This window comes from Helianthus annuus, chromosome 5 (assembly GCF_002127325.2).
Source record: "Helianthus annuus cultivar XRQ/B chromosome 5, HanXRQr2.0-SUNRISE, whole genome shotgun sequence".
In the NCBI taxonomy this organism is placed as follows: domain Eukaryota; kingdom Viridiplantae; phylum Streptophyta; class Magnoliopsida; order Asterales; family Asteraceae; genus Helianthus; species Helianthus annuus.
The window spans coordinates 171,683,558-171,710,021 of NC_035437.2; the positions used below are offsets into that span (position 1 = coordinate 171,683,558).

At 36.4% G+C, this 26,464-nt stretch overlaps 2 protein-coding genes across 5 annotated transcripts; one reads left to right on the forward strand and one right to left on the reverse strand.

Annotated features, from left to right (window-relative positions):
- The first annotated feature begins 859 nt into the window (after positions 1–859).
- On the forward strand, positions 860–21,425 carry LOC110942122. 4 transcript variants are annotated; one of them, XM_035990409.1, is made up of 9 exons: positions 860–984; positions 1,476–1,591; positions 2,130–2,270; positions 2,372–2,477; positions 2,805–2,987; positions 3,704–3,863; positions 4,992–5,296; positions 6,234–6,323; positions 21,355–21,425. In XM_035990409.1, the coding sequence occupies exons 2-9, from the start codon at positions 1,577–1,579 to the stop codon at positions 21,408–21,410; spliced, it is 1,056 nt and encodes a 351-aa protein (XP_035846302.1). In that variant the 5' UTR covers positions 860–984; positions 1,476–1,576; the 3' UTR covers positions 21,411–21,425. The 4 variants fall into 4 exon arrangements, with proteins under 4 accessions (XP_035846302.1, XP_035846303.1, XP_022039536.1 ...); XM_035990410.1 differs by lacking the exon at positions 21,355–21,425 and adding an exon at positions 9,211–9,808; XM_022183844.2 differs by lacking the exon at positions 21,355–21,425 and adding an exon at positions 7,897–8,958.
- LOC110942121 (heterogeneous nuclear ribonucleoprotein 1) lies at positions 11,806–19,144 on the reverse strand. Its single transcript, XM_022183843.2, has 4 exons — positions 19,011–19,144; positions 17,138–17,439; positions 15,310–16,477; positions 11,806–12,276 (listed from the first exon to the last, which is right to left on the reverse strand). Exons 2-4 carry the CDS (start codon positions 17,387–17,389, stop codon positions 12,263–12,265), a joined length of 1,434 nt encoding a protein of 477 aa, XP_022039535.1. The 5' UTR covers positions 17,390–17,439; positions 19,011–19,144; the 3' UTR covers positions 11,806–12,262.
- Positions 21,426–26,464: the final 5,039 nt, after the last annotated feature.

Genomic DNA, 26,464 nt, shown 5'->3' on the forward strand with positions numbered 1-26,464 from the left:
TCGAAGCTCCAAAAGTCATATGATAAATGTATGACATCTTGTCAAACCATTAATTAAACAATGACTAGACCAAGTCAGACCAAACTATACCAACATTTAGATTTTCGATTTAAGATATTTTCACACAAAATATATTATCAGATAGGTTTTATTCGATCTAATTGCTAAATAACCTAAACTAAATCATGTTAATTTTACAAATTTTGCTCTTTCACATTAGCGTTGTCAAAAAACTTGTGGCTCGAAGCTCGTTCAGATTTAGCTTGAAAAGTTCGCTCGATATGGCTCGGTTTGAAAATAAGCAGAGCCGGCTCGGCTCCTAACGAGCTGGACTGGCTCGCTTGTTAGCTCGGCTCAGCTTAGCTTGGATTATTTTACTTATAATATATTAGAAAAAAGTTATTATAATGTACATGTATTTAGGAGTTAGGAGTATAATTTGATATCTATGACATATTTGAAAGTTGATTACCATGATAATGAATTAATATTGTATTCCTTTGAATTTTAAATTCATTTTGTTTTGTTGAATTTGATTTTGGTTTCTAATGTATTAGGTTGAACTGTGTTCTTTTAAACTACCGTATAATATTTTCGACTACTAAATTTTAAGAGCTATGTATCAATTTTACTTTTTAAAATTGACCCAAATCAAGCCGAGCCCAAGCTTAGATTTTCAGCTCGATTTCAAATACGAGCTGAGCTGAGCCAACTCGATTTACAATCAAGTTGACCCGAGTTTACCCTGACTCAGCTCAGCTCTCGTAAACAACTCTATTTCACACCCTCAAAAATACCCCTTAAGAAACTCCATTATTACAAAAGTGGTCCTTGTATATTACATTTTACAATCTAATTATTTTTTAATATCGCAAAGCGCCTCCATTCTCCAACGAATACTCTGGCAGTTGCAGAGAGAAAACTATCAACCGACGCACTCACGCCGGCGGTTATTTCACCGGAAAACGTTGCCGGAAAACACAGGTCCGGCATGTCCTCACATCCACATCTCATAATATAACCACACATCATCTTCGTTTGCATCTAAACAATCAGTTACGATTATTATTCTTCTTAATTCCTATTTTCGATCCGTACAGTACGTTTTTTTGTCAATCTGTTGTTCGTAGATGCTTCAGTTTTAAACCTAACCGTTGTTACAGATCCAGTATGCTTTTCTGATGTGAAATTGAGGTCAATTTTGTAGGTTTTGAAGGTATATGGATATTAATCAGTGGTATTTAGTTGAAAATGAGGATTTACTGATTTAGGTTATTTATTTGGATGAATTATGATAAAATGTTTGTTCATTTTGAGTGTGTTGAAGGAAAATTGAGCAGTTATTATGTCATATTTGCTAATTTGCAATTGAAAGTAGATGTTCATATGTTATATGTGTGGAGTATAAGTTTTTTCTCCGGTAAATTCGAATAATTAGTTGACTAAAATCCTAAATGTTGTGTGAATTGTTTCAGCTAAAATTTGTCGACACGACACGACGCTAAGTGTGAACAGGCTATTTCGGGGGAGAACGTTATATTGTTGTAGAGATGTCTTCGAGTAGCATTTAGCTGAGATGAAGAACAATCAGGTTATGATATTTACATTTTTTTTAAACTTTAAAGGTGTTTTTATAATGTTTAGTGTATGTTTATATGAGTGCAAGTGAAGTTAACACATGAGGTAACTGGTAAGCATGAAATTTACTTGATTGCTTGGAGAACGTTGTACAAGTGTCGAAGTTTCTACAGTTTTCCGATGATTAATGCCGAATAGGGGCGTTTTTTTTTTGTAGAAAACCTAGAGTGATTCAAATCAATGGCTTAGTTTTGTCACAGACTTGGTGGGATCCCATCTAATGTTGACATGACTACCCTTATTTTGGCTGGAATTGTTTTGGAAAAGATATGACTGTGACAATCTGATAGTATTAATCAATAAAGTTGAAACAAACACTTTTTTTATTATGAAATGGATGTAAGGGAAAAACGAAATCACAAGTGAGTATAAATGAGTTGTATAGTTATCACTTGGTTAATATTGCTACATTGTGAGTCATCTATATGACTTTTAGTTTTTCAAAGAATTGAATTATAGAAGTTATTGATTTAAATTTATATTCTATGCAGGAGTCCCTGGATACACCAGAAACACATGAGTCTCAAAGTGACAGACATAATAATGCAACAGAAGCTCGTGTTCCTGACTCTGGGTCGATCTCTATTTCAAGCAATGACAACAGAAAAGTTTCCCGGGAGGATATTGAACTTGTATATAAGTTTTATATTTTGTTTTGCATATCATTCTCTCTCGTAGATTTATAAAATAAGTCAAGATTTGTCTGTGTTGATGCTATTATTGAATTATGTAGGTCCAAAACTTGATAGAACGCTGTTTGCAGCTGTACATGAATAGAGATGAGGTGGTGAAAACTCTACTAAATCGTGCAAGGATTGATCCTGGCTTTACAACTCTAGGTAAAACGTATTACCATATTTTTTTCTCCTGTAATCGTTCCGTTTCTTGACCTTCCATGCTGTTTGAAGTTTTAGTTATAGATAAAGGAAATTGTTAGTTACACCACAATGTAACAAGATAAATAAATGAATTAAATAATGGTATTGCTTTATTAGGATATATAATTTTTTGTATATTGATAGTTCATATCTAATACGAGTTTTAACATTTTTGTCTATGACAACATAATGATATGTACCTACAGTTGCATTTCACATATTATAGAGTAATTTAAATATAACTGTGGTATCATATTTACTGTAATAAAATTCTCTTTTGGTGGATAGTATGGCAAAAACTGGAGGAGGAGAATGCAGATTTTTTCAGAGCGTATTACATACGGTTAAAACTGAAGAAGCAGATCATTCTTTTCAATCATTTACTTGAGCATCAATATCACCTTACAAAGTATCCCATGGCTCCAAAGCTACCAGTGGCCCCCATACACAACGGGATCCATCCCATGCCAGGTAACCTCATATGTATCTTTCTACAATATATAAAACCAATGTTTTGAAAACCGGACTAGCCGATTGGACCGGGAACCGGGGGTCTGACCGGTCTGGGTCACCCTATCGGGCCGGATTGAGTCGAACCGGGAACCAATGGTCAGACCGGAAAACCGGGTGGTCGAACCGGATTTTTTAGATGTTGAACTAGATTTTGATTAAAACTTTCAATTTTACCTTGTTTATTTTTATAATATTCACGACATAACCTGGTTCTTACATCCGATCCGACCAGTGGACCGGTACCGATGTCTGGTCTGATCATGAAAACATTGAGAATATGTAAATATCCTATTTACCTTTTTAAAACACTAAAAATATCACATTTTCTGTTCCATAGCAAATAGCAATAGACATGTACTTATAACAGGCTGTGAAAGTTTCACCAGATAAACAACTAGGAAAACAACATCATTAATGTGTCCCAACTCTCGATGCATAATGTTCTCTTCGTTTAATCAGTGAACAGTGAAGTATGCTTTTATAAGTAAAGGGTTTTATTTTATTTACTATGAAAAGCATAATCATGATATTTTTTAGTTTTTGAAAGGGTAAATATGATATTATGAACTTTAAAACGATATATATGAAAGTTTGAACTTTTGGAATGACTTTTTTTATGAATTGCCACTTTGAGTTATTTTTACTATTATTCAATATCACTCTTTGCAGTGCAGTTAACAATATGCCGATGGGATACCCCGTTATACCACAACCTCAAATGGCAACTGCAGGTCAACCTCATATGGATTCCATGGGTATGTCTAGCTGTCATGTGGTCAATGGAGTGCCTGCTCCCAGTAACTTCCAACCCATGCATATGAACTCCGGAAACGAGTGAGTTTTAATAAAATATAGTTTATTTAATGTACCCTCTAAATCACTGTTGAAAGCTCAGCATAGTTTTAATAAAATATAGCTTTCAGTTAATATGTAGAAATGTGTTATATTTTTCCAAATCCTATAATCTTCATATATATACCCTTTCAAAACACTAAAAAGTCATATATATCCATTTCAAAATCTTTTAAAATATATCCAGTTAGATAAACCTACATAACAGTTCAGGCAAAAAAAAAAAAAAACAGATAAAAAATTATGCATTCGGATGATTGACAATAATAACATCGTTTTTCTATTTGTTTATTTATTAAACCAAACTGATATGAGTAACTATTTAATTTTAGGGTTAAATGCCATTTTAGTCCCTGTGGTTTGGGCCATTTTACCATTTTAGTCCAAAGGTTTCATTTTTCACCTGTGGGTCCAAAAAGGTTTCATCGTTGCCATTTTAGTCCACTGGGTTAGCTTCTTCCATTATTTCTGTTAACGAGAAAGGCAATTCGGTCATTTTATATGGCCAAATTGCCTTTCTAGTTAACAGAATTACGTATAAAATGACCGAATTGACCTTCTCGTTAACAGAAAAAATGGATGAAGTTAACCCAGTGGACTAAAATGGCAACGGTGAAACCTTTTTGGACCCACAGGCGAAAAATGAAACCTTTGGACTAAACTGGCAAAATTGCCCAAACCACATGGACTAGAATGGATATATATGAAGTTTTGAACTTTTGGAAGCATATATACGAAATTGATTTGTAGAAGGATATTACTCGTTTAGAAGGATAAATATGATTTTTATTTGTGTGTTTAACTCCAACTTCTATATTTGCCAAAAACTAAACTTTCACTCCTAAATTTGTAAAAAAAAAAGCCCATTTCCCTTTTATATTGTCATTGTAAGAATAGTTCTTGTGATTATATTTAATACATCAAGTATAAATAAAACTATAAAAACAAAGAAAACATGCTTGTGGGTCAACCCGACTCTGCCAGTTTTGATTCGTACAAAAAGCAACCAGTTTAATACAAACAACCCGATGCCCAACCCGTTCATTTTCAACTTTTATATATTAAACACTTCTTACATGTGCTGATGGTTGTTTCATTTATCAATTGAAGTATGGTAATGGACAACAGTGCACCTGGTGTGACACCTATTCCAGCTAACGGGCCAATTTCACCCATATCCGATATGCCAATGAGTCCTACATCAGTGGCATCCAGTGGTCATTTTCCTTTTACTGCATCTGAACTATCGGGAATGGGTGCTGACACATCAGCACTTGACACGGGATTTACGTCTGATGTGGCAACTTCAGTAGGATTGCATCTACTACCAGATAATGGAAATTCTCGATCTCTTGGTCAAATCCCTTGGAATTTCAGTCTTTCCGATCTAACCGCAGACTTGTCAAACCTCGGAGGTAAATTAGATCTCGGTTTTACTGTTTGTTAGATATTTTCACAAGTCTTTGGTTGTTGACATGCTTTAATTTGGTGGTTAGAACTGGTTCCTTACTCTGAGTTTGTTTAAAAGTTTTATAAATCATAAGACGGTTCATTAGTTAATCCATATACATAAATGCATATTCCAAAAATAAAAATAATAATAAAGGTTAAACGACTGGTTCCAAGTTTCAAATTGCCGGCCAACTGGTTAAACCACCAAAACTGAACCGTTAAACCGCCCGAACCTACCAATTTGCTTCAGCTGGGATTGTTTGGTCGGTTTAAGGCATGTCATCTTGTTTGTCATTTTAGTGTATATGTATCTGACATGTGACATGTGATTTGACATTTAACAGTTATTTTAAAAAATCTTTTTTTTTTTTTTTTTTGCATATGTTAATCTAATGTGGCGGCTGGCATTTCACATTTTCACCACACAAGCAATTTACAGATAACATCCGTCAAAATAAGGGTGGTTGTTAAAATCCGTAATAAATTGCAAGTCGTTTTCCATGTGTAGAAGAACTCTATGTTTCTTTTACATTTTTCATGTCTGAGTAAATTACAAAAATCGTCCTTTATGTATGTCACTTACTCGATGTTTGCAAACCCTTGCAAGTTATGTCCTTTAACCACAAAAATACCCTCATGTGGAGTCCATTTGGTCAGATTTAACCACAAAAATTAACTGAGTTAGGGCTAAAGGACATAACTTGCAAGGGTTTGCAAACATCGAGTATGTTTTCTGTAATTATTATTGAAGACAAAGGACACAATTTGCAATAAGTGGCGTATATAAAGGACGATTTTGTAATTTACTCTTCATGTCTAGATAGGGTATTTGAAAAAATAAAAAAATGCTGTATGTATTCATCATCTTCTTATATAAGTATATAACATTCCAATTATCAGATCTAGGAGCTCTTGGAAACTATCCTGGTTCACCGTTTCTGCCTTCTGATTCAGATATATTGCTTGATTCTCCCGAGCAAGATGACATCGGTAAGAACACTGTTCTTTTCTTCCCAGTTTACCCCATCTTGATAAAATGCAATGTTCTACTTTGACCAGCCCGTAATATTAAACTAAAAGTTTTATGAGTAACATACTTATGTGGGGTACATTTAAATCAATCAAACGAACACGAACAACTCTTGTTCGTGTTCGTTTGTTAAGGAAATATATGTGTTCACAAACTGTTCATGACACTTATCCAACGAGATTTTCTATTCGTGTTCGTTCGTTAAGGAAATGAAGGTGTTTGTATTCATTTGTTAATTTTAGGAAACGGACGCAAATGAACATTCATGAACACAAACAAGCATTCATGAACAAAATATATAATACACTGATACTTATCAAACTTTTTATTTGTTGGAATTTGAAGTATTTAAATGAAATATAAAAATTGAAAACACTAGTGAGTTATCGAACACAAACGAACACGTTACCAAACGTTCATGAACATAAATGAACAAACACGACCTCTGTTCATGTTCGTTCATTTAACTAAACGAACATCGTTCGTGTTTGTTCATTTATTAAACAAACAAACTTCCCGCCGAACGGTTCACGAACTGTTCGATGAACGTTCGTTCGTTTGCAGCCCTACGTTCAATACAAGATGACAAAAAGTGTTTGTGTTTATGCGGTTCTCGTAGTTCTTTACTTAAAATTGGTTATGTATTAAAAATTAAACGACCTCTACTTATGTACTTGTAATACCAAAACCAGTATCACCAATCAACTAGTTGATAAAAGTACGGGAAAATCACGAGAATAGCCATTGACCGGTCAAAGTTTCAAAATTAGCCATTTGTAGCGGCTCAACGAGCCTTTTCACCAAAATCAATGCTGCTGTAACTGCTTAAAAAATCCTTTCAGCATCAACCAACCACATTGCGCCACGTGTATTCTAAACCTTTTCAGTTATTTGTAAAGGCTCGATGAGCCTTTTCACCGAAATCGAGGTATGATGTATTTTATATATTTTTCCACCATGATTTTTAAACGGGTGTAACTTTTTCATACGGTAATATTTTTTTTATAAAAATACACCAAATTAAAGATGATATTTTTCCATGGTGTATTTTTATAAAAAAAATATTACCGTATGAAAAAGTTACACCCGTTTAAAAATCATGGTGGAAAATATCTAAAATACATCATACCTCGATTTCGGTGAAAAGGCTCATCGAGCCTTTACAAATAACTGAAAAGGCTTAGAATACACATTGCGCAATGTGGATGGTTGATGCTGAAAGGATTTTTATGCCGTTACAGCAGGCATTGATTATTTGATTTTGGTGAAAAGTCTCGTTGAGCCGCTACAAATGGCTAATTTTGAAACTTTGACCAGTCAACGGCTATTCTCGTGATTTTCCCTAAAAGTACACTTATGGCAGCTTTTGACCTGTTCCCTTATAACTGCTTTTCCTATTTAACCATAAAAACATAACCCAAATTGACCCATTTGTCAAAATGATCAAAATGACACTACAATCTATTGATCGAAATGACCTGTTTCTTTTTAGCTATTTTTTGGTATTAATAATATTTTAAAATATATTTTCAGTGGACGAGTTCTTTGTTGATTCCATTCCTAGACCACCATGCTCACAGTCTGATGAAGATAAGTCCTAGTTTAGGTTTAAAATGTTTCTATTTCAAGAAACTTTTAGGAAAAAAAGAAAAGAAAAGATAATATAAGGGTCTGGTTATTTTGGACCGTTGGATGAAATATATTATGTTGATCATTTCATTTGTTGTAATTTTAGCATATATCACGGATACAGAATCTTGGTAATATAAGATTCTTAAATAATGTATCAATGGTCAAATCTTTTGCACAGGGCTTGAGTCCCTTTTTGCAATGCATGGACAAATAGCAATGCATCTTGTACAATAAATATAATATAATTATAATAATAATACTACTAATAATAATAGTTATTACTATTATCATTATTTTATTTTTTGTGGTTACTGTAAAATACGAATACCTTCACCCACAAAATAACCAAAACTGGGTATGCTAGGGCTGGCAATTTCAGACACAGACACGATAACATGACACAAAACGACACGACCTTAACATGTTCGTGTTTGACCCTTAACATGTTTCGTGTCTTAAACAGGTCGACACGATAAGACCTATTAGTTTTCGTGTTGTGTTCGTGTTTTCCTATTTCGTGTTTGTGTCTTAACAGGTCGTGTCTGATATGATATGCCAGCCTAAGACTCCACACACCACCCCTCCGGGGCGAGTTTGTGTCTTAACAGGCCGTGTTCGTGTCTTAACAGGTTATGCTCGTGTCATAACAAGTTGTATGATAAGTTTGTAAAAAAAAAATTCGTGTCTTAACAGGTCGTGTGACCTGCTTATTATCAACTTCGTGTTTGTTTTTGGAAAAACAGACACGATAAGATTTCGTGTCGTGTTCGTGTTTATCTGTTTGGTGTTCGTGTCTTAACAGGTCGTGTCTGACATGATATGTTAGCCCTCGGGTATGCTATATTGAACAAATGTAAATATAGAGAAGTTTTATTAGAATTCATTTTATAAGAGAGAAAGAAGGCAACATGTAATTAATTCTGTATTGAACATGATTCACTAATTTGTGGTTTAGCTTTTGGATCTGTGGGTCTTTACAAAAGCAGTCTCTCTTTTCCCTACCGATAGCTCTGTTATGCGTGAGATTATACCCGATATCATTGTTGTTTTCAGTGCAGTGAGTGGTTTGTCACATAGAATTAACTAAGGCAAATGAAACCTAATATCATGATCATATAATTTTATATTGTGGGAGATGGTGGTAAAATTAGATTCTGGATAGACCCCTGGGTTTGCAGTTCGCCGCTTAAAGATATGTTCCCGCTTCTCTTCCAGATTGAGTCTAACAAAAGATGTTGGATCCGCGAAAGGTATAACTCAACAACTCAGGCGTTTTCCGACTTTTGGGAATGGAATAAGCCCCCTAGTTCAGCTCCGGAGCTGGCTGGATGGAGGGATCTAACGGCGATGCTGGATAATGTGTCGTTATCTAATTCTCGGGATAGGTGGGAGTGGATTGGTGGAGATAGTGTCGACTTTTCGGTTAAAGCGGTCAAGGAATTTCTGAAAAGCGAAGAAGATTATAGTAGTCATTTTGTTTTCAAGTGGTCGAAGTGGGTTCCTAAAAAGTGCAATATTCTTCTCTGGAGAGCCGAGATGGGGATGATTGCTACTGTTGATGCTCTTGTTAAACGTAACTTCTATAATGGTAGTGATTTGTGTTCCTTGTGCGAGGATGACGCAGAATCTGCCAAGCATATTTTCTACTCATGTTCGGTGGCTTTAAGTTTATGGTATCTTATTAGCCGATGGTGTCGTATCAACCCGATTTACGCTTTTTCGATAAGAGACCTTTCTATCCATGAGTATTCTGGATTGGAGAAAAATGCTAAGGAAGTTTTGCAAGGTATTATTATGATGGGATGTTAGTGCATCTGGAAGGCTGGGGTTCCTTCTATTTCAACTTATTGACTTATTTGAGGCAAAAAGGACTTTTCAAAGTGTTTGGAATTCCTTTGTGTGTGAGTGAATAAATCAATAAGTCAGGAAATCCTGACTTATTACTTCTCAAATAAGTTGAAAAGTCATTTTCAAAAGGAAAGCCAAATATGCACTAGGAATGAAAAAAAGTTCAATAACGTCAAGAAATCTTAGACATTTTTCAGGATGTTAAGGTTTTAGGCTTTTGTGATACCGTAATAGATCCAAAAATAGAGGTCTCTCATGGAGTAATTGGTGCTCTTTTAACTGTATGTAATTCGTCTTGTTTGTTTGGTGTTTTGGCCTCTCTCGGCTTTGAGGGTGTGTCTGTGAATAAAAGTTACTTTTCAAAAAAAAATTATATTGAAAGAAATAGTTCTAGGAGCCTAGTGGCATCTTTGGGTGGGATAAAGTTTTGGGATCATTAGGTCCTGTGTTTGATTCTCACAAAGGGGGGTTTTCCCCAGATTTATTGGATTTTCTCCTGAATTTGTGTATATGCATTATAGCCTAGTGGTGATGGATATGATCGGGTAATTCTGCTGTGCTACGATGATACTCCAATGGTTCGTCAATGATCCTAATTTGCCGTTAAAAAAACGGATAGTAATGGTATCTTGATTTTGTAAAGTAGGAATAAAGTTGAATGATTGCCAGACAACATCCCATCTTTCAAGGGAAGTGTCCCATCATTTCCTAAAATCCTAACGAATCCCTTTAATCAAGTTAAGGGAAGACATGTTTAATTTTCACTTTTTATTGCCACATTATTTGTTGCCAATTGACTACATGATGTTGACTTCATGGACCAACCATTGTCTCAATCCTATTAATGGGCAGTTAAAAAGGGAATAATAAACAATATATTTGATCAAATGACTAGTTTCTATCAATTTAAAACAAAAAGTTGATTATGATGGCTTGTGTTTAATGGTTTAGCGATTAGGGTTTATAGCTTAGGGCTTTAGTGTTCTTAGCTTAGGCTTGAGCTAGTTGGCTCAGTTGAGCACGGCATAACGCGCTTGTATAATCGAATGTAAGATAACTCGCTCGTTTGGCTTAGATAATATCTCAAACCCGTCTTTGATTTATCATTTCCTTTCATTTTTATACTAGTAGTATTGTGTTGAGAGAGACTTGTGTAACAAACATAAACATTCAAAATCAGTGGTGGATCTAGAGGAAACATTCAGGGGTATCTCGAAAAAAAATTAAGTGTATGCGAAATTAGAAAAAAAAATCAATGTATACAGTGCCGGATCCATATAAAATAGAAAAAAAGTTGCACTTTGCCAAGAAAGTTGAGAGGTATCCCGGGACCCGGGCACCCCCTCAAACCCCCTAGATCCGCCATCAAAATCTTCAAACTTTGAAAGAAAAAAAATGAACCGACTCATGAGTTGAATACGAGCTAAATACAAGCCGAGTTTCCAACTCGGATTGGACATGTTTACTCGAGTCAACTCCACTCGTACTGTTATTGACTTCGGTCAAAGTTGATGTTGGCTCGGCCCGAACACACGCATTAAACACTCATTATGAGAAATTCATAGGACATCCAACAACTTCTAAGAAATCTTTGGTGATTTGAAAATGGTACAAAAGGTTAACTTATAAATATAACTCAAGACATGATGAGATAACACAATTTAACATTTATATTTCAAGATCATATAAGCATTTATATTTTACAAAGATCATATAAGCAAGGGCGTAGCTTTGTGGGGGCGGGAGGGGGCGGCTGACCCCCGAACTTTTCGCTCGTTAGCGGAGAGTATGTAGTTTTCATATAGAAATTTTTGGGTATATACGTTTTTGACCCCCCGGTTTTATAGAAATTTTTGGTAAATACGTTTTCGACCCCCCGGTCAGAAATCTCAAGCTTCGCCACTGCATATAAGCATGATGATTAAAGTACATTAAAACAGAAATAATCTATATTAACATAAAAATTCCAAATTATAATCAACTTATTAACTCGTATCCGGAATACAGTCAGTAAATAAAGAAACTCAAGTAATTTGCTAGAAAAAATACTGGAAAACAGTACTGGCAACACTGCCAAGAATTACAACAGTTTTTGATGAATAAAAATAGATATTATTGCTCTATTATACTGCCCTTATTAAAGGGATGCACAATATATCACTCGTTCTCGATTTTACAACTTTAATGAAACCTAAATGTCAATTAGAAATCAAAATTCATAAACGCGAACAAAATCCCATTTTTAAACTGCCTTTCTTGATATGTATAAATGTACCTTATCAAGAATCCTCAGATCACATTGCATTAAAGATGCTGATGTGGCGTATGCTAACAGGGATATGTACGAGAAACGCAATCCAGTTCGACTGAAATGGTCCTCCTGCTAAAGTTGTGTTACCGTATGCAAAACGTGAAGCTTCTATGCAGCAATTTCTGTAAACAATGGAGAACATGAGTAAATACTTATTTAGGAATTAAAACAAAGTTATATGATATCTTTTCATATTAATGAAAATATCACTTGATGATCGACGGAAAAGAAAAAAAAGGAATTGAAGATTTCTGTGTTTGTTTCGCTGTCATATTTTGACGGGTTATTATAGATTTCATTGTCACATAACAAGATAATTTAATGCACTAGTGACATATTTTTGTATTTTAAACTTGGGCAATTTCATACATATCCTTCTATAAGTACAAGACTTTAGGGTTGGGTTCATTTCATAGTTATTAAAGGCGTTAAGCGCACTCAAGACGCATAGGCCTCGCCTGGGGCCTAGGCGCAAGGCGCAAAAAAAGCGCGGGCCCGAGAAAAAAAAGCGTACAACAAAAAAAACTTAAAATATTTTTATATAATAGAAAATTATACTATTCTTCAAATAAAATAAAATAAAATAAAATAAAGCTATTATATAACATTTAATATTGTCTAATTAGTACCAAAAGTTATAAAATGCTAGTTTATTAGTGTAGAAAAGTAGTTTCATTAGATAAAAGTAGAAACCTAGCAAGAATCTACGCATGAACCATCGCTTGGAGAATTAAAGCGCAATTGCCTTGACTTAAGGCGCAATTGTCTCGCCTTGCTAGGAAATTGGGCCTAGGCGTAAGAGGCGATGGCTTTTAACAACTATGGTCATTTCAGAACTCTAAATATTGACAGAACTTTCAGAACTGCTAATAAACAATTATTTTATTTATATATTTTATATTTTTATATTTAACATTACTTAACGATACTTCTATCATCTATTATATGTATTTTTATGATTACATATATGAAAAACCAAATTATTTATGTGTAATAACTAGTTTACTATGTGTAAAGGAACCAATTTACGTATATGTAATTATAAAATTACATATGAATAATTGATAAAACTACTCTTAACACACATGGAATCATAATAAATGATAAAAAGTACCCTTGAACAATGTTAAATATAAAAATATATAAGTAGATAGATTGTTTATTAGGAGTTCTGTAAGTTCTGCAATTATTTAGACTTTTAGAGTTCTAAAATGATCCTTACCCCAAGACATTATATATCTTTCTAAATTGCATAATATTTTACCGTTTCAAAACACTACAAATATCATTACCCGTTCCATAGTAACTTGATTATTTATACTAGGCTACTAGCCTGTTTTCACTATATAAAACTAGGATAACATTATCCACTCGGATGAATATTCAACGAAATAAATTGCTATAAGTAACTGATTTCTATTTTATTTACTAAGAAACGAGTATATAAGATAGTTTTGGTGTTCTGCGAGGGTAATTATGATATTATAGAATTTAAGAGGATATATATGAAATTTAAAACTGTAAGAACAATATATATGAAACTGAACCTTACATGCTTATACACTATACAACACTACAAAAATAAATAATAAAGCCATGCCCCAACAAACCATGTAGTGATCATAGTTATTAAAGGCGCTAGGCGCACTCAAGGCGCATAGGCCTCGCCTGGGGCTTAGGCGCAAAGCGCAAAAAAGCGAGGGCCTGAGAAAAATAAAGCGCATAATGAAAAAATTAAAAATATATTATGTATTAGAAAAATAATACTATTATTCAAATAAAATAAACAAAATTTATTATATAACATTTTATATCATCTATTTAGTACCAAAAGTTCTAAAATATTAGTGTAGACAAGTAGTTTTCCTTAGATAAAGGTAGAAATCTGGCTAGAATCTTGTCGGAATTTAGAGAAATTGGACGGAATGTGTGCATGAACCATCAACTCGAGAATTAAAGCGCAATTTCCTCGACTTAAAGCGCAACTGCCTCGCCTCGCCTGAAAAATGGGCCTAGGCGCAAGAGGGGATGGCTTTTAACAACTAGGGTAGGGATGCCCCCTGCTATATTATTTACTTTTAGATTACTTTAGATATGTTAATTACCTTTAGATTACTTTATAATTTTGACAAGGTTATATTAAAGAATAACTATCATCTTTCTTATGGAAATGCTAAGAAAACACCAAAGGTTATAACAAGCACTCTCTTTATACATTATTACATATTATATCCCTTCTACTCTTTCATGGAGCCGAGGGTCTCTCCGGAAGCAGCCTCTCTATCCCTAGGGATAGAGGCAAGGTCTGTCTACATCCCACCCTCCCCAGACCCTATAAGTAGCTTTGCTATTTGTGGGATTTACTGGGTATGGTTGTTGTTGTTGTTGTTGTCTTTCATGTATCTACAATAGAGGTCGCAAATGGTGCGGGTTGGGCACAATAAGAATCGTTAGAGCTAGTCGGGCGGTGGGGTAGGATTAATAGGGATTAATCGGAATTAACTGGATTGAGATTTTTATATATAATTTTTAGTTATATATATACACACACATATTTATATTTAGTTTTTAAAGTATACATGTTTTAACACCTCATTGACCTATTTTTTAAAGTAATTGGAAGGAATTTATAAGGTTTGGTAGAAATTTGGCCAGCGTTAGGCCAAAATTTGGCCAGAATAGGACCGCCATTGACAGCCTAGCGATTAATCGGGGCATTAATCGGTGAACCTCCGATTAGTGATTAATCGGCGACTAATCGGAGACTAGTCGGGATTTTTACAACCATGGGCACAAGTGCACGACCAAAATGGTAACTTTTAGCGCGAAAAGGGCCAACAACGAGCACTTTTTTTCGTTTCTTTTTCTTGGATTTAATAATAGTTAACGTCTTCATGATTTAAAATAACAAATTCTAATTCTATTAATCTAATTGTTGAAATAACATGATTTATGAGGTCTTTTGCATTGTAAATACACTTTGGGTGAATTTTGACCTGTTCAACATGCTTTCATATAAACTTTTTTTTTTTTAAGTTTACGCGTTTGACCCATCTAAGGCAACTTATTATCCAAATTGGCCCGTATATCCTTCTAAATTCCATAAATCATAGCATGAATAGAAAATAACCTTTAAAGGGATGTGATAAACATACCTCTACTTGTTTGTCTATTTGCAATACTATAATTCCCAACATACCCTTCAGAACTCCTGCCCACCACATCTTCATTGTCAAGCCCAAGCCCGAACGAACCCGAATCATCAACCTCGTTAACCGAAGACTGCCAAGTTGCATCTCCATACATTGAACCCCCACGGTACGCATTACCATAGAACCCGTCATGATCACTGTTCGGCCCGTTAAACGGTAACGTTGTAGTCCCACTTGTAACATTGTTTCTTCCAACTATCCCATAATTAGTCTCTTCGCCCCTACTAAACCCGCCTATATTTCCACCATCGTTTTGAGAATTCAACGGCAAAGAACCCCAACTTGCTCCGTTGTTCCCAAACAATCCGAACCCACCGGTTCCAGAACCCAAATACGAACCCGACCCCGACCCCGACCCACCTGGGCTTGTGAGCCCACCATTTCCCCATACGCTTCGGGTTGATGACCCGATAGGTCCCTCGGTTCTCCCACTACCTTGATTATATCCAATAGGAGTACTATACCTATTCGGATTTCCACCGAAATACGGACTTATAACCCGCCCATAGCCCGAAGACCCACCGAATGCGGTGGGGCTCAAAGACGGCTCCACATTCAAGCCTGGACCATAACCGGGTGAGCTAAATTGAGGGAACCCGGTTCGACCGCCAACAATTGAGCTGAACCGACTGTCCATTCTAACTCCATAACCGCCAATCGGGCTCATATTGTAACCTTGTGGGTAGCTATTTGTGAGAAACGCGCTTGCTCTATTTAACCCGTAATTATATCCGATTAAAGGACTACGATTCGGGTTCGGGCCTGGAGACATCTCTTTAGGGACGGCCCGTTTGACCTCGACCATTTTTCCGTTTAGTTCATGAAACGTTTTGTATAATACTCTATCTACCGCTTCCTCTGAATCGTATGTAATGAAACCAAAACCTCTTGGCCTTTGAGTGTTGTGGTCATACATTACGACCACATCTGTGATTGTACCGAATTGATCGAAATAACTTTTGAAATCGTTTTCGGTTATGGTTGATGGTAAACCACCTACAAATATCTTCTTTGTGCGCCCGACGGGACCCACTGGAGATCCTTGAATGCTATTAACGGTTCGGTTTAGTCCATGATGATCTTCCCTTGGAACCGCCTTTTTCGCCTCAACCTGAAAATTTAAGACCAAAATAAAAACCAACTTGTTATTATTGATCACTAGGGGTGCAAACGAGCCGAGCGACTCGCGAGCTACTCGAGATCGGCTCGAGAAAAAGCTCAAAACGAGCCGAGCCTTATCGAGCCCGAGCCGAGCTTGAGCCTAAAATAAAGCTCGTTTGTTTATCGAGCCCGAGCTCGAGCATCGCATGTGAAGCTCGTTAGGCTCGTCGAGCCTTATCGAGCCTTAGTGTAAACGAGCCGAGTCGAGCCGAGCTTATTCAAACCTGTTTATAAGCCGATCTCGAACCTAAAAATAAGCTTATTTAGTAAACGAGCCCGAGCCCGAGCTTCACTTATCGAGCTCGCGAGCCTAAAAGTCTATTATTTATATTATTTTTATTTAATATATTAATTAATAGATAATAAACGAGCCGAGCTCGAGCTTGAGAAAATACAAACGAGCCGAGCATGAGCTTGAGAAAATACAAACGAGCCGAGCTCGAGCCTTGAAAACAAAGCTCGAATCGAGCCGAGCTCAAGCTCGAGCCCGAGCTCACATAAGTTAATCGAGCTCGAGCTCGACCCTGGTCAAGCTTGGGCTCGGCTCGGCTCGTTTGCACCCCTATTGATCACATTGTGTTGCATAGGTGTTTGGACACAAGAAACTTACGGTTCGACCATCAATCATGTGTTTTTCCTTCACAACTCGCTCAGCAACAACATGATCAGCAAACACTACAAATCCAAACCCTCTAGCACGACCCGTCAAGCGATCTCTCATAATAACCGCCTCAATAACCTCACCATAACTACCAAAATACTCTTTCAAACGTTCCTCATCCGTATCCCACGATATCCCACCGATAAACAACTTACCGTGCTCCGGCTCCACCTTCTCCACAATCCCTTGTTGAATTGCCATAACTTTACAATAGTCCTGTTGCTATAAGCTATATGCTATCTCAATTTCAACTACAATTCAAAAACCAAATAAAGTGAAAAAACAGTATTTTTTTTTTTTTTGGCAAATTGGATTTAAATAATCCCAACTTGCTCAATTTGGCCGATAATAATCCCAACTCAGTTATTGGCCGATAATAATCCGAACTGGTCCACTATTGGCCGATAATAGTCCGCCGTTAAAAATAGCTTAACGGAGTTAAGCTTTTTTGCGAATTACAAACCGATGTTTTATGGATTTTGATCAGAACGAGGATACGAGTTGATTGATATAAAATTTACCTCGAAATACTACTGCCCCAAACGACGAAAACGGTGCTTCAATTAGGGTGTTTAAACTTCCAATTAACAAAAATCAAGTCGTTTGAAGCACCGTTTCGAGGTAAGTTTTACATAAATCGAATCGTGTCCTCGTTCTGATCAAAATCCATAAAACATCGGTTTGTAATTCGCAAAAAAGCTTAACTCCGTTAAGCTATTTTTAACGGCGGACTATTATCGGCCAAAAGTGGACCAGTTCGGATTATTATCGGCCAAATTGAGCAAGTTGGGATTATTTAAATCCAATTTGCCTTTTTTTTTTAACTGCAATTGTTGTAATTCCAAATATCCAATAAACAAAATTCAAACTTTTAGCAGACTATACAATCTTTATACTATTTGAACCATGGTTGTAAAACAAGGTTTCCAAGGCCGAGTACTCCCCGAGTAGTCACTACAAGGTAGGCTACCGAGGCGACTTTCTTCGACTCCGCCTAATTACTCAGAGTCGGTCAAACGCGGTCAACGTCGGCCAGAATTGGATCTAGTAGGTCAACTCGGGCCTAGTTTGACTTAAACAATAATATAACATAATTTCTATGCCTATCATATTAAAGAATGAATATCATTTTCACGTATTTTGTTATTAATATTAGTAAATTTATGTTATTTGACATATATTTAATCTCCAAAAAGTAATTTCTTTATAATTTAACATCTCCGAGTACTCCCCGAGTACTCTCCGCCTAGACCGAGTACTCTCAACTCCCCGGTCGACCGACTAGGGAGCGCCTAGCGACTTTTGCAACCATGATTTGAACACAATTTCAATCATAAACAGAATCATAAACAGAAACATAAACATTATTCATCATAAATATTTTTAACTGCAATAAAAAAAAATTCAAACTTTTAGCAGAATCTTCAATCTTTATACTAAACAATTCATGAATCTGAACACAATTTCGATCATAAACAAGAAACATAAACATTACTCTTTACTCATCATAAACCCTAGTTTAACAGATCTAAATGTAGATACAAAAAGATCCAACAAAACTGAATAACAAATTAACAATCGCCTTATCTTGATGAAATTAAACAAAACCCAGTGATCGGATTACTAACATTAACTGTTATCAATTAATAATTTAAAAATTGGATGCTAAAGACGTAAAAATGTAAACTTTAGTAAAGATTCTGATTAATCGAACATGATATAGATCGTGTACCAATTGGGTTGATTTAGATGAGATGAACAAGTAAGAAATTAAGGGAATTGGGGAAAAAAGACAAGAAATTTGATGTGTTTGAGGACTCACCATTAATGGAAGGTGGATTTGAGAAACGATGAAGACGAAGAAGATCTAGAAACATAAAAAATGAAAACAGAGGATGTGGGTTGTCCACTCTCTCTTTCAAAGGGCATGTTGTTGTATGGTTTTTTTTTTTTTTTTTTTTTAATCCAATGAGGACGCTTTAGTTGACTATTGGAAGTTGAGGGGTGAGTTGGTACTTTTTGCATAGTTGAAGGGTTATTTTAGAGAAGTCATCAGGTGTGTTCAAAAAGTTCGCGGCTTGTAGCTTGTTAAAAAAATCGGTTCGAAATCAGCTCCGATGTAAATGAGTTGGCCTGGCTCGGCATGATTTGTAAATGAGTCGAGCTCGAGCTAGGCCTGACTTTACTCGTGAGCTGGCTCGAATTATTTTATTTTATATATTTTATAATTTTAAACTAGTCTTAACCCATCGTGTTGCGGGCGAGGGCGTAAAACCGTGTTACCAGCGTTGCGTGGTGCGGGGCGTGAGGTGTGAAACCATGCTAAGTAACAACCAAACGACGACTAGAATTGGGAAAAAGCGTAAAACAAAATCATGAATTTTAAATATCGAGTGATTTACATGACGTAAGACATAGACGAACTTGAATGTATACCAACATGTATTAAAAATTTGAGGGGGTAAGAAAAACCAGAGGGACTAAATGTATGTAACAACCAAACGGCGACAAAAAAAAAGCGTAAAACAAAAATTAATTTAAAAAACTAAACTTATTTAACTTTGTTGTAAAATTATATCATCAAAGTTTTAAATATTAAGGTTTACTGTGTATGAGAAAGAAAGGACAAAAAATCTAGAAAAAGATCACTCAAGGTGTTAGGAATTAATTAGATATGAACAATGTATTAGATTTAAAATATGTGGGAGGGGTTAAAATATTTATATATTAAGTTCAATTAATTAAATAACATATAAAAATATCAAAAACTACATAATATTTTTAGTACATCTTTATGTCTTTAAAATATTAGAAAAGAGTAATAAATAAGTCTAGGTTAATTTTTTGTTTTGTTTTTTTATGTTATCAGTACTTGTAAAAAATTCTGAAAAAAAAAATTAAAGAACCAACTCGATTGGGCTCAAGCTCGACTTTCCAGCTCAATAAAAAGAACGAGTCAAGCCGAGCTGGCCACCCAAAATAAGCTCGATAAAAACTATTTCTTTTATGTGTCCTTAATAATTTTTTACCTTTGATTCCAAATACTATAGCATTGGGCTTTCCTTTCGATTGTTATAGCAAGTTTTGTTACCATAAAGAAGCGAAACCATACCAACCGAATACTCGCCACGAACCACAGGTAATATTGCTAGTTTGCATTAAACCACAAGATCCTTCACAGTTATTTTGTGAGCCATTAGAATTGACTAAAGTTTCTTTTGGGCTTTTTGAAGACGGTGTAATGGTGAATTAATTATGGGCCTCTCGTAATCTTTTCTCCTCATTTGATCTTGTGGCCCGCAATCCACTAACCCATTTTTATCAGCAAAATAACCATTCACATGTAAACCCACGTCTACGTATCATAATTTGCATGATCCACCATCACCAAATTTATAGCCTCATCACCTTTTTTATATGGTTCACATGGCACCAAAATTAATGGCTTCGGTAGGATCCTTCTGAAGATTGGCAGAGAGTGGTTGCGGGGAGTGAATCGAGGATGGCACTTTACCGCGTGGGAACCATTGTCAGCCCTTGTTCGGTGAATGGGGAGTGTCCAAGTCGGTGTATAGAAAGAGAAGAGAATATAAAGAGGAGAGAGAGGGTGTTAATAGTGGGTCCCAACCCCTTTCAACCAATCACAATTTTTTTTAAATTCTTTACCACTCTCCATGTGTTTTACCATTGCTAGTGATTGAGTGCAAAATGAGAAGTAGAGTGAGGACTTGACATGACATGACATTATTGGTTAGAAAATTGTTTAAACACTCACCTGACCACTCCCTCCACCCTAAATAATATTAAACATTTCAAGATTTGATTTGAGTGTAATGCATGTGGATCAACAAAAAACCACTTAGATGATATACCCTAAAACAATAACCTAACAACCTTGGTGACAAACATGAACAAACCAAATAAAATATACAATAGTTAAAAGACGCGATAATTAAAGAAATTAAATATTATTCAAATCTTCAGATAATCTTTAGAGTAAACTGTTATTTTGGTCCTTGAGGTTTGGTCACTTTTGTCATTTTAGTCCAAAACTCAAACCTTTTAAATCTGGGTCCCTGTGGTTTCATTTTTATTGTCAATTGGATCCAAAAGTGAAATCAGCTGATATTTGTCTAATAATCCTGTTATTTTGTCCTTTTCCTCAGGGGCAAACCCTAATCAACCATCTTCTCCAAACACTATTCTCCTGCAACAGTGCTGATCGACAATGGTGGTATGCACATGTGGAGTCCCAACCCAACTGAGAACATCCTTGACAACACAAAACCCAGGTCGTCAATTTCATCGCTGCAACAAACCATCAAGCTGTGGTTTATCAATCCTTGTAATATGGAGGGAGTTGTATGGGGCTATTGCGCTGGTTGAAATACACATGAACCCTGATCTTACAATCTTAAAATTCAATCAATCATGAATCAAAAAACAGGGACTTGTATGGGGCTATTGCTCTGGTTGGTATAACAATCAGAAAGTATAGGAAAACTCACAGATTTGCGAAAGGGTGATCAACTGCAATGACGGCCGGAGTTCATCCAATTCCGGTGAGATTGTTGCTCCAGCTAATTTTGCAAACGAAGAACAGAAGATCTTTTGGTGGAATTTTTCATGTGTAAAGTTTCTGAGTTGTTGTTTAGACTTGTTTTAGGCCGTGGGGTATGGGGCTTGGGTTGGGGTAAAACGTCCAAGCCACCACCCCGGGTGGGCTTGGGTTGGGGCGTGGCCCCTTGGGGCTTGGCTTTCAAGCCGGGCGTGGGGCGGTATGGCCATGCTACTTGGCTGAATCTCATTGGCTCACCCGCCACGTCAGGCGGTTTTTTTAAATTTTGAAATTTAAAATTCAAACGGTCCCCCCATCCCCCATCTTCTCTAACCGCCACCCGGGTCCCTCAAAGGCCTCTATATATTGTAACCCCAAACCACTGGTCCCCCATCCCACGAACCGAAACCCCACCGGCTACCCATTCTTGAACCCGCTGCCCCGCTGGTCCCCCCCCCAATCCCACGAACCCAACACCGCTATGGCATCCTGGACCCGTGAAGAAGAAATGACACTCGTCACTAGCGTCGTCGACGCTATGAAGGGGCGGCCACCAGGCCAAACAAAATATTGGACGAAAGCATTCGCGGCCTACCGACATAACGTCGGTAACGACCGCCACAACCTCAACGCATGCCAACATAAATGGCGCGAGCTACAGCCCAAGCTCGAGCGTTTCAAGGCTTACTACGAAGCCGTTCCCGGTGGCGAGTTAAGCCACGAGGACCGGTGGCGGTGGCGAACATAGAGTTTCGAGGCAAGGAAAACAAGGCGTTCGACAAGATCGACCTTTTTGAAATTTTTTTAACGCTCTAGGTTTGTTTATTTTGTAATTTTTAGAAATTATGTAATTTTTAGGATTATGTAATTTTTAGGATTATGTAATTTTTAAAATTTTAATGAAGTTGTAGGTTTTTTTATAAATGTTGTGTGATTTTTTATAAATTTTTTGTATTTTTTTTAACTTTTCTGCCACGCGGTGCACCCAACCCACGCCCCGCCATACCCCGCGGACACGTAACCAGGCAGTGGGGGGGCTCCCTTTACACGTGTCACCAAATGTCTAACCCAAGCCCCACCATACCCCATGGTCTTAATACTCAAACTCGACCGACACTCTTCTAAAAGGAATGATTCACGAATAAAGGAAAGCTCTGATTGATGATTTAATTTAACTAGGTTTATCACCGTCGTCGTGTTGCGGCGAACTTCTTTTATTATTTAGTCTGTGTTTACATGTGTTTTGAAATCACTACGAGGGCGTTGCGCACATAACCGTTGACAAGATAAAAAGAAAATGTAGAAAAAACACTAAAAGATAACCGAAAGAGAATCAATAAATAAGTTGTATGGTAATGATGTTGTTCGTATGAAATCCGTTGTCAAAGATAAGCAAACGATATTGGGTACCGGTACTGAATTTCCCGAACCGAAAGATGTTAAGTACTAATTTGGTACCGACTTTTGGCGTTCCTGGTACCGATTTTTACCTTTATATACCGGTACCGTAACCGGTATTTTAGCTACCAGTATCGATTTGGTATCGGTTAGCACCGAGCTCATCCCTACCCTTGAAACTAAAAAAAGAAATCATTAAAAGTTGAAGAAAATTTACGACACCCGTGATCAAGGATGAGCAAATGGTACTGGGTAGCAGTTCTGAAATTCTCGAACTAAAAAATTTTCAATATCAATTCGGTACCGACTTTTGACGTTTTCTATACCAGACTGATACCAATTTTTACCTTGTTGTACCGATAACAAAAAGAACAAAATAGCAAAAGTAATATTGAATAATAATAATAAGATAAAAGAAGAACTGTTCATTCAGTTCTTCTTTTATCATATATGAATTAATTTAATTAATAATGTGTTATAATAAAATTATATTGATAATTTTGCCCCTGAGAAAAAGGATAAAATAACAGGATTTTATTAGACAAATATCAGCTGATTTCACTTTTGAACCAAAATGACAATAAAAGTGAAACCACATGGACCCAGATTTAAAAGGTTTGAGTTTAGAACTAAATTGGCAAAAGTGACCAAATCTCAGGGACCAAAATGGCAGTTTACTCTGATCTTTAACTTGGATCTCTTTTCGAAACGGATTCAGCTCTTGGGCCGTCACCTGCATAAGATAGAATTAATAAAAGACTCGATATTTAAGAAACTAAATATTAATCAAATCTTCAGTTAATCTTCGTCTGGATCCCATTCTGGAACGGGTTTAGCTCAAGGATCGTCACCCGCATCAGGCTCAACTTGTTTACACCCCATAATTCCTAAAATTCCAGAGCTCTAAGTTTTAATGAAAATCAATAAATTCAAAATGATTTATACGAATATATATTTGTAATTAATTTGTTATATATTCAGTTTGCCATTATTTAATTAACTATTAATAATCAGTACGTATTCACATCTTTCATTGTCCTCAATTCCTTTTATCAATTTCTAAACCTTTCTAGCCATGATACATGTATCTGACTCACTGATTTAAGTCATTTAACCTTGTTTTATGATTACTTGAATAGTTTTACTCTATGGGGTGTGAAGGGGCTTGGGTTTAGTGGCGAAGTATAGAAGGGGCAGGGAGGGGCGTCTGACCCCCCGAACTTTTCGCTCAGTAGTGTTATATATGTAGTTTTCGTATATAAATTTTTGGGTATATACGTTTTTGACCCCCCGTTATTCGGGTCAAGCTTCGCCACTGCTTGGGTTGGGGGCATTGCTCAACACGTGGCGAGGGTGGGATCCACAAGGTGATACTCAAAAACTAGGGGTGTGGTGTGGTGTAGCCAGCCATGTGGATTTTTTTTTTGTTTGGCAACGGCTAGATCGAACCAGCCAACCAAAGCCAGCCATGTCACCCTCCCCCCCGGCGCGTGCGCGTCACGCCAGGCTCAATCCCCATGCCCAACGCTTGCACAGGGTGGAGCAGCCGGCGTTGAACCCAAACCGCCGCCCCAACCCACGCCCCACACCCCACATTCTAACCTACATGAAATCGTGAATGGCGATAGCCGAAATTAAGGGTAATCAACAAACGCTGAATGATGACGATAGGCTAATAGGAGCGAACAACGGAGGCAACACTGCAGCAGGATGCGCCACCTTATGGATATGATTAGTTTGTCACCTTTTGGGCCTAGAAATTATTTGTTTGTTTATTTGGGCTTGGGTCAATACAAATGTAATATATGAAAAAAGAAAAAAAAAATTAAAAAATTGAGGATCCTAATCCTTTGCCTAACCTGCTAAACCTATTGAGCCGGCCGTAATACATGAAAAAAGAAAAAAAAAGTTAAAAAATTGAGGATCCTAATCTTTTGCCTAACCGCTAAACCTATTGAGCCGGCCCTGATCATTCACTCCCTAAATCCTCTCCAAACCTATGCACGTCCGGATCAGATTTGTGTTCGGAATTTCAAATATTTTTTACTCATTAGATTTTAGCAAACAGTTTGACTATTATATTATATAGGGGTTAGTTAACGTACAATATGCCTTATCGTACGATGCGTAGGAGATTGCCTTACAACATGCGATTTCCCTTTTCTCTTCAACATGCGATTTTTTTTTTCATACACAACATGCGATTTTGTTTTTGTACACCATGCGACTGTTTTTTTATAACATGCGATTCTAGTTTATAACATGCGAACTTGAAATCTCGTACGCTCGTACGATAAGGCATATTGTACAATACACTTTCACATATTATATATACATACAAAAAGTAACTTAAGACACAATGGTTAGGATTACACCCCTTCAAAAAGTCATAACCTTTTAAACTACTTTTAAATATGTCACACCCCTTACAAAAAAAGTCACAACTTTTAAATATATCACAACCTTTCAAAAAGTCACAACCTTTCAAACTACTCTTAAATATATCACACCCCTTACAAAAAGTCGCAACCCTTCGTATGTATACAAAAAGTCACAACCCTACAACTATATTTAAATATGTCACAGCCCTTGATAAGAACACTTATAAATAGGAAGTATCAACGGCGTATCCACCATGTCCTTATCAAATTTCATCATCAGCTTCGTTAGCAGTTTTGATTAGTTCTATGCGACGACTCAAACTTACTAATTAAATAAACATATCCAAACCATAAACAGCTAATGTGTGAGTCTCAAACCCAAAAAGGGCGTGACTAATGATGGCAGTACCTACATCCATAGTTACGAGGGAAGGGTCGGTCTATGAAAAAATCTGATGATACCCACTTCACATAAACTACGGGGAGAGTAAGTCGTGATGAGTAATAATGTGAAACTGCAACAACATGAAATAGCAATAAAACATGACATAAATGCATAACATGGCGATAAAAAAAAAGTCAAAGTAACGAATGAAAACGACGATCGTTAGTAATGTTGAAAGCGTGACAACGGCACAAGCTATCAACGGTACTGATTAAGAGTTAATAATTATATCGGTTGACGTTAGTGCGAATGTCAAGAATACGAAGTGGGAATAGCAGGTGGAGTTTATAATGAGGGAAAACCAAACGTGAAGTCGAATGGCAGAAGAAATGAAGTAGCAGTAAGGATCTTAGCTTCCTTTAGTCAGGCGAGAATTACGATTCGGACAAACGTAGAGACGTCCTAAAATAAATTGAGGAAACCATAACTTTGTTAACGGGACTCACGTTTATTCCGTTTTGTTAACCATATTTACACTTTACCAAGTGTAAAAC

Excerpts from the sequence above, each read along its gene's own strand:
- LOC110942122 (XM_022183844.2), top strand. Across the intron at positions 2,988-3,703 it reads CGGGATCCATCCCATGCCAG|TTAACAATATGCCGATGGGA; the intron begins GTAACCTCATAT and ends TTTGCAGTGCAG. Across the intron at positions 3,864-4,991 it reads CATATGAACTCCGGAAACGA|TATGGTAATGGACAACAGTG; the intron begins GTGAGTTTTAAT and ends TATCAATTGAAG.
- LOC110942121 (XM_022183843.2), bottom strand. The coding sequence starts at position 17,389 with ATGGCAATTCAACAAGGGATTGTGGAGAAGGTGGAGCCGGAGCACGGT. Across the intron at positions 16,478-17,137 it reads ACATGATTGATGGTCGAACC|GTTGAGGCGAAAAAGGCGGT; the intron begins GTAAGTTTCTTG and ends TTAAATTTTCAG.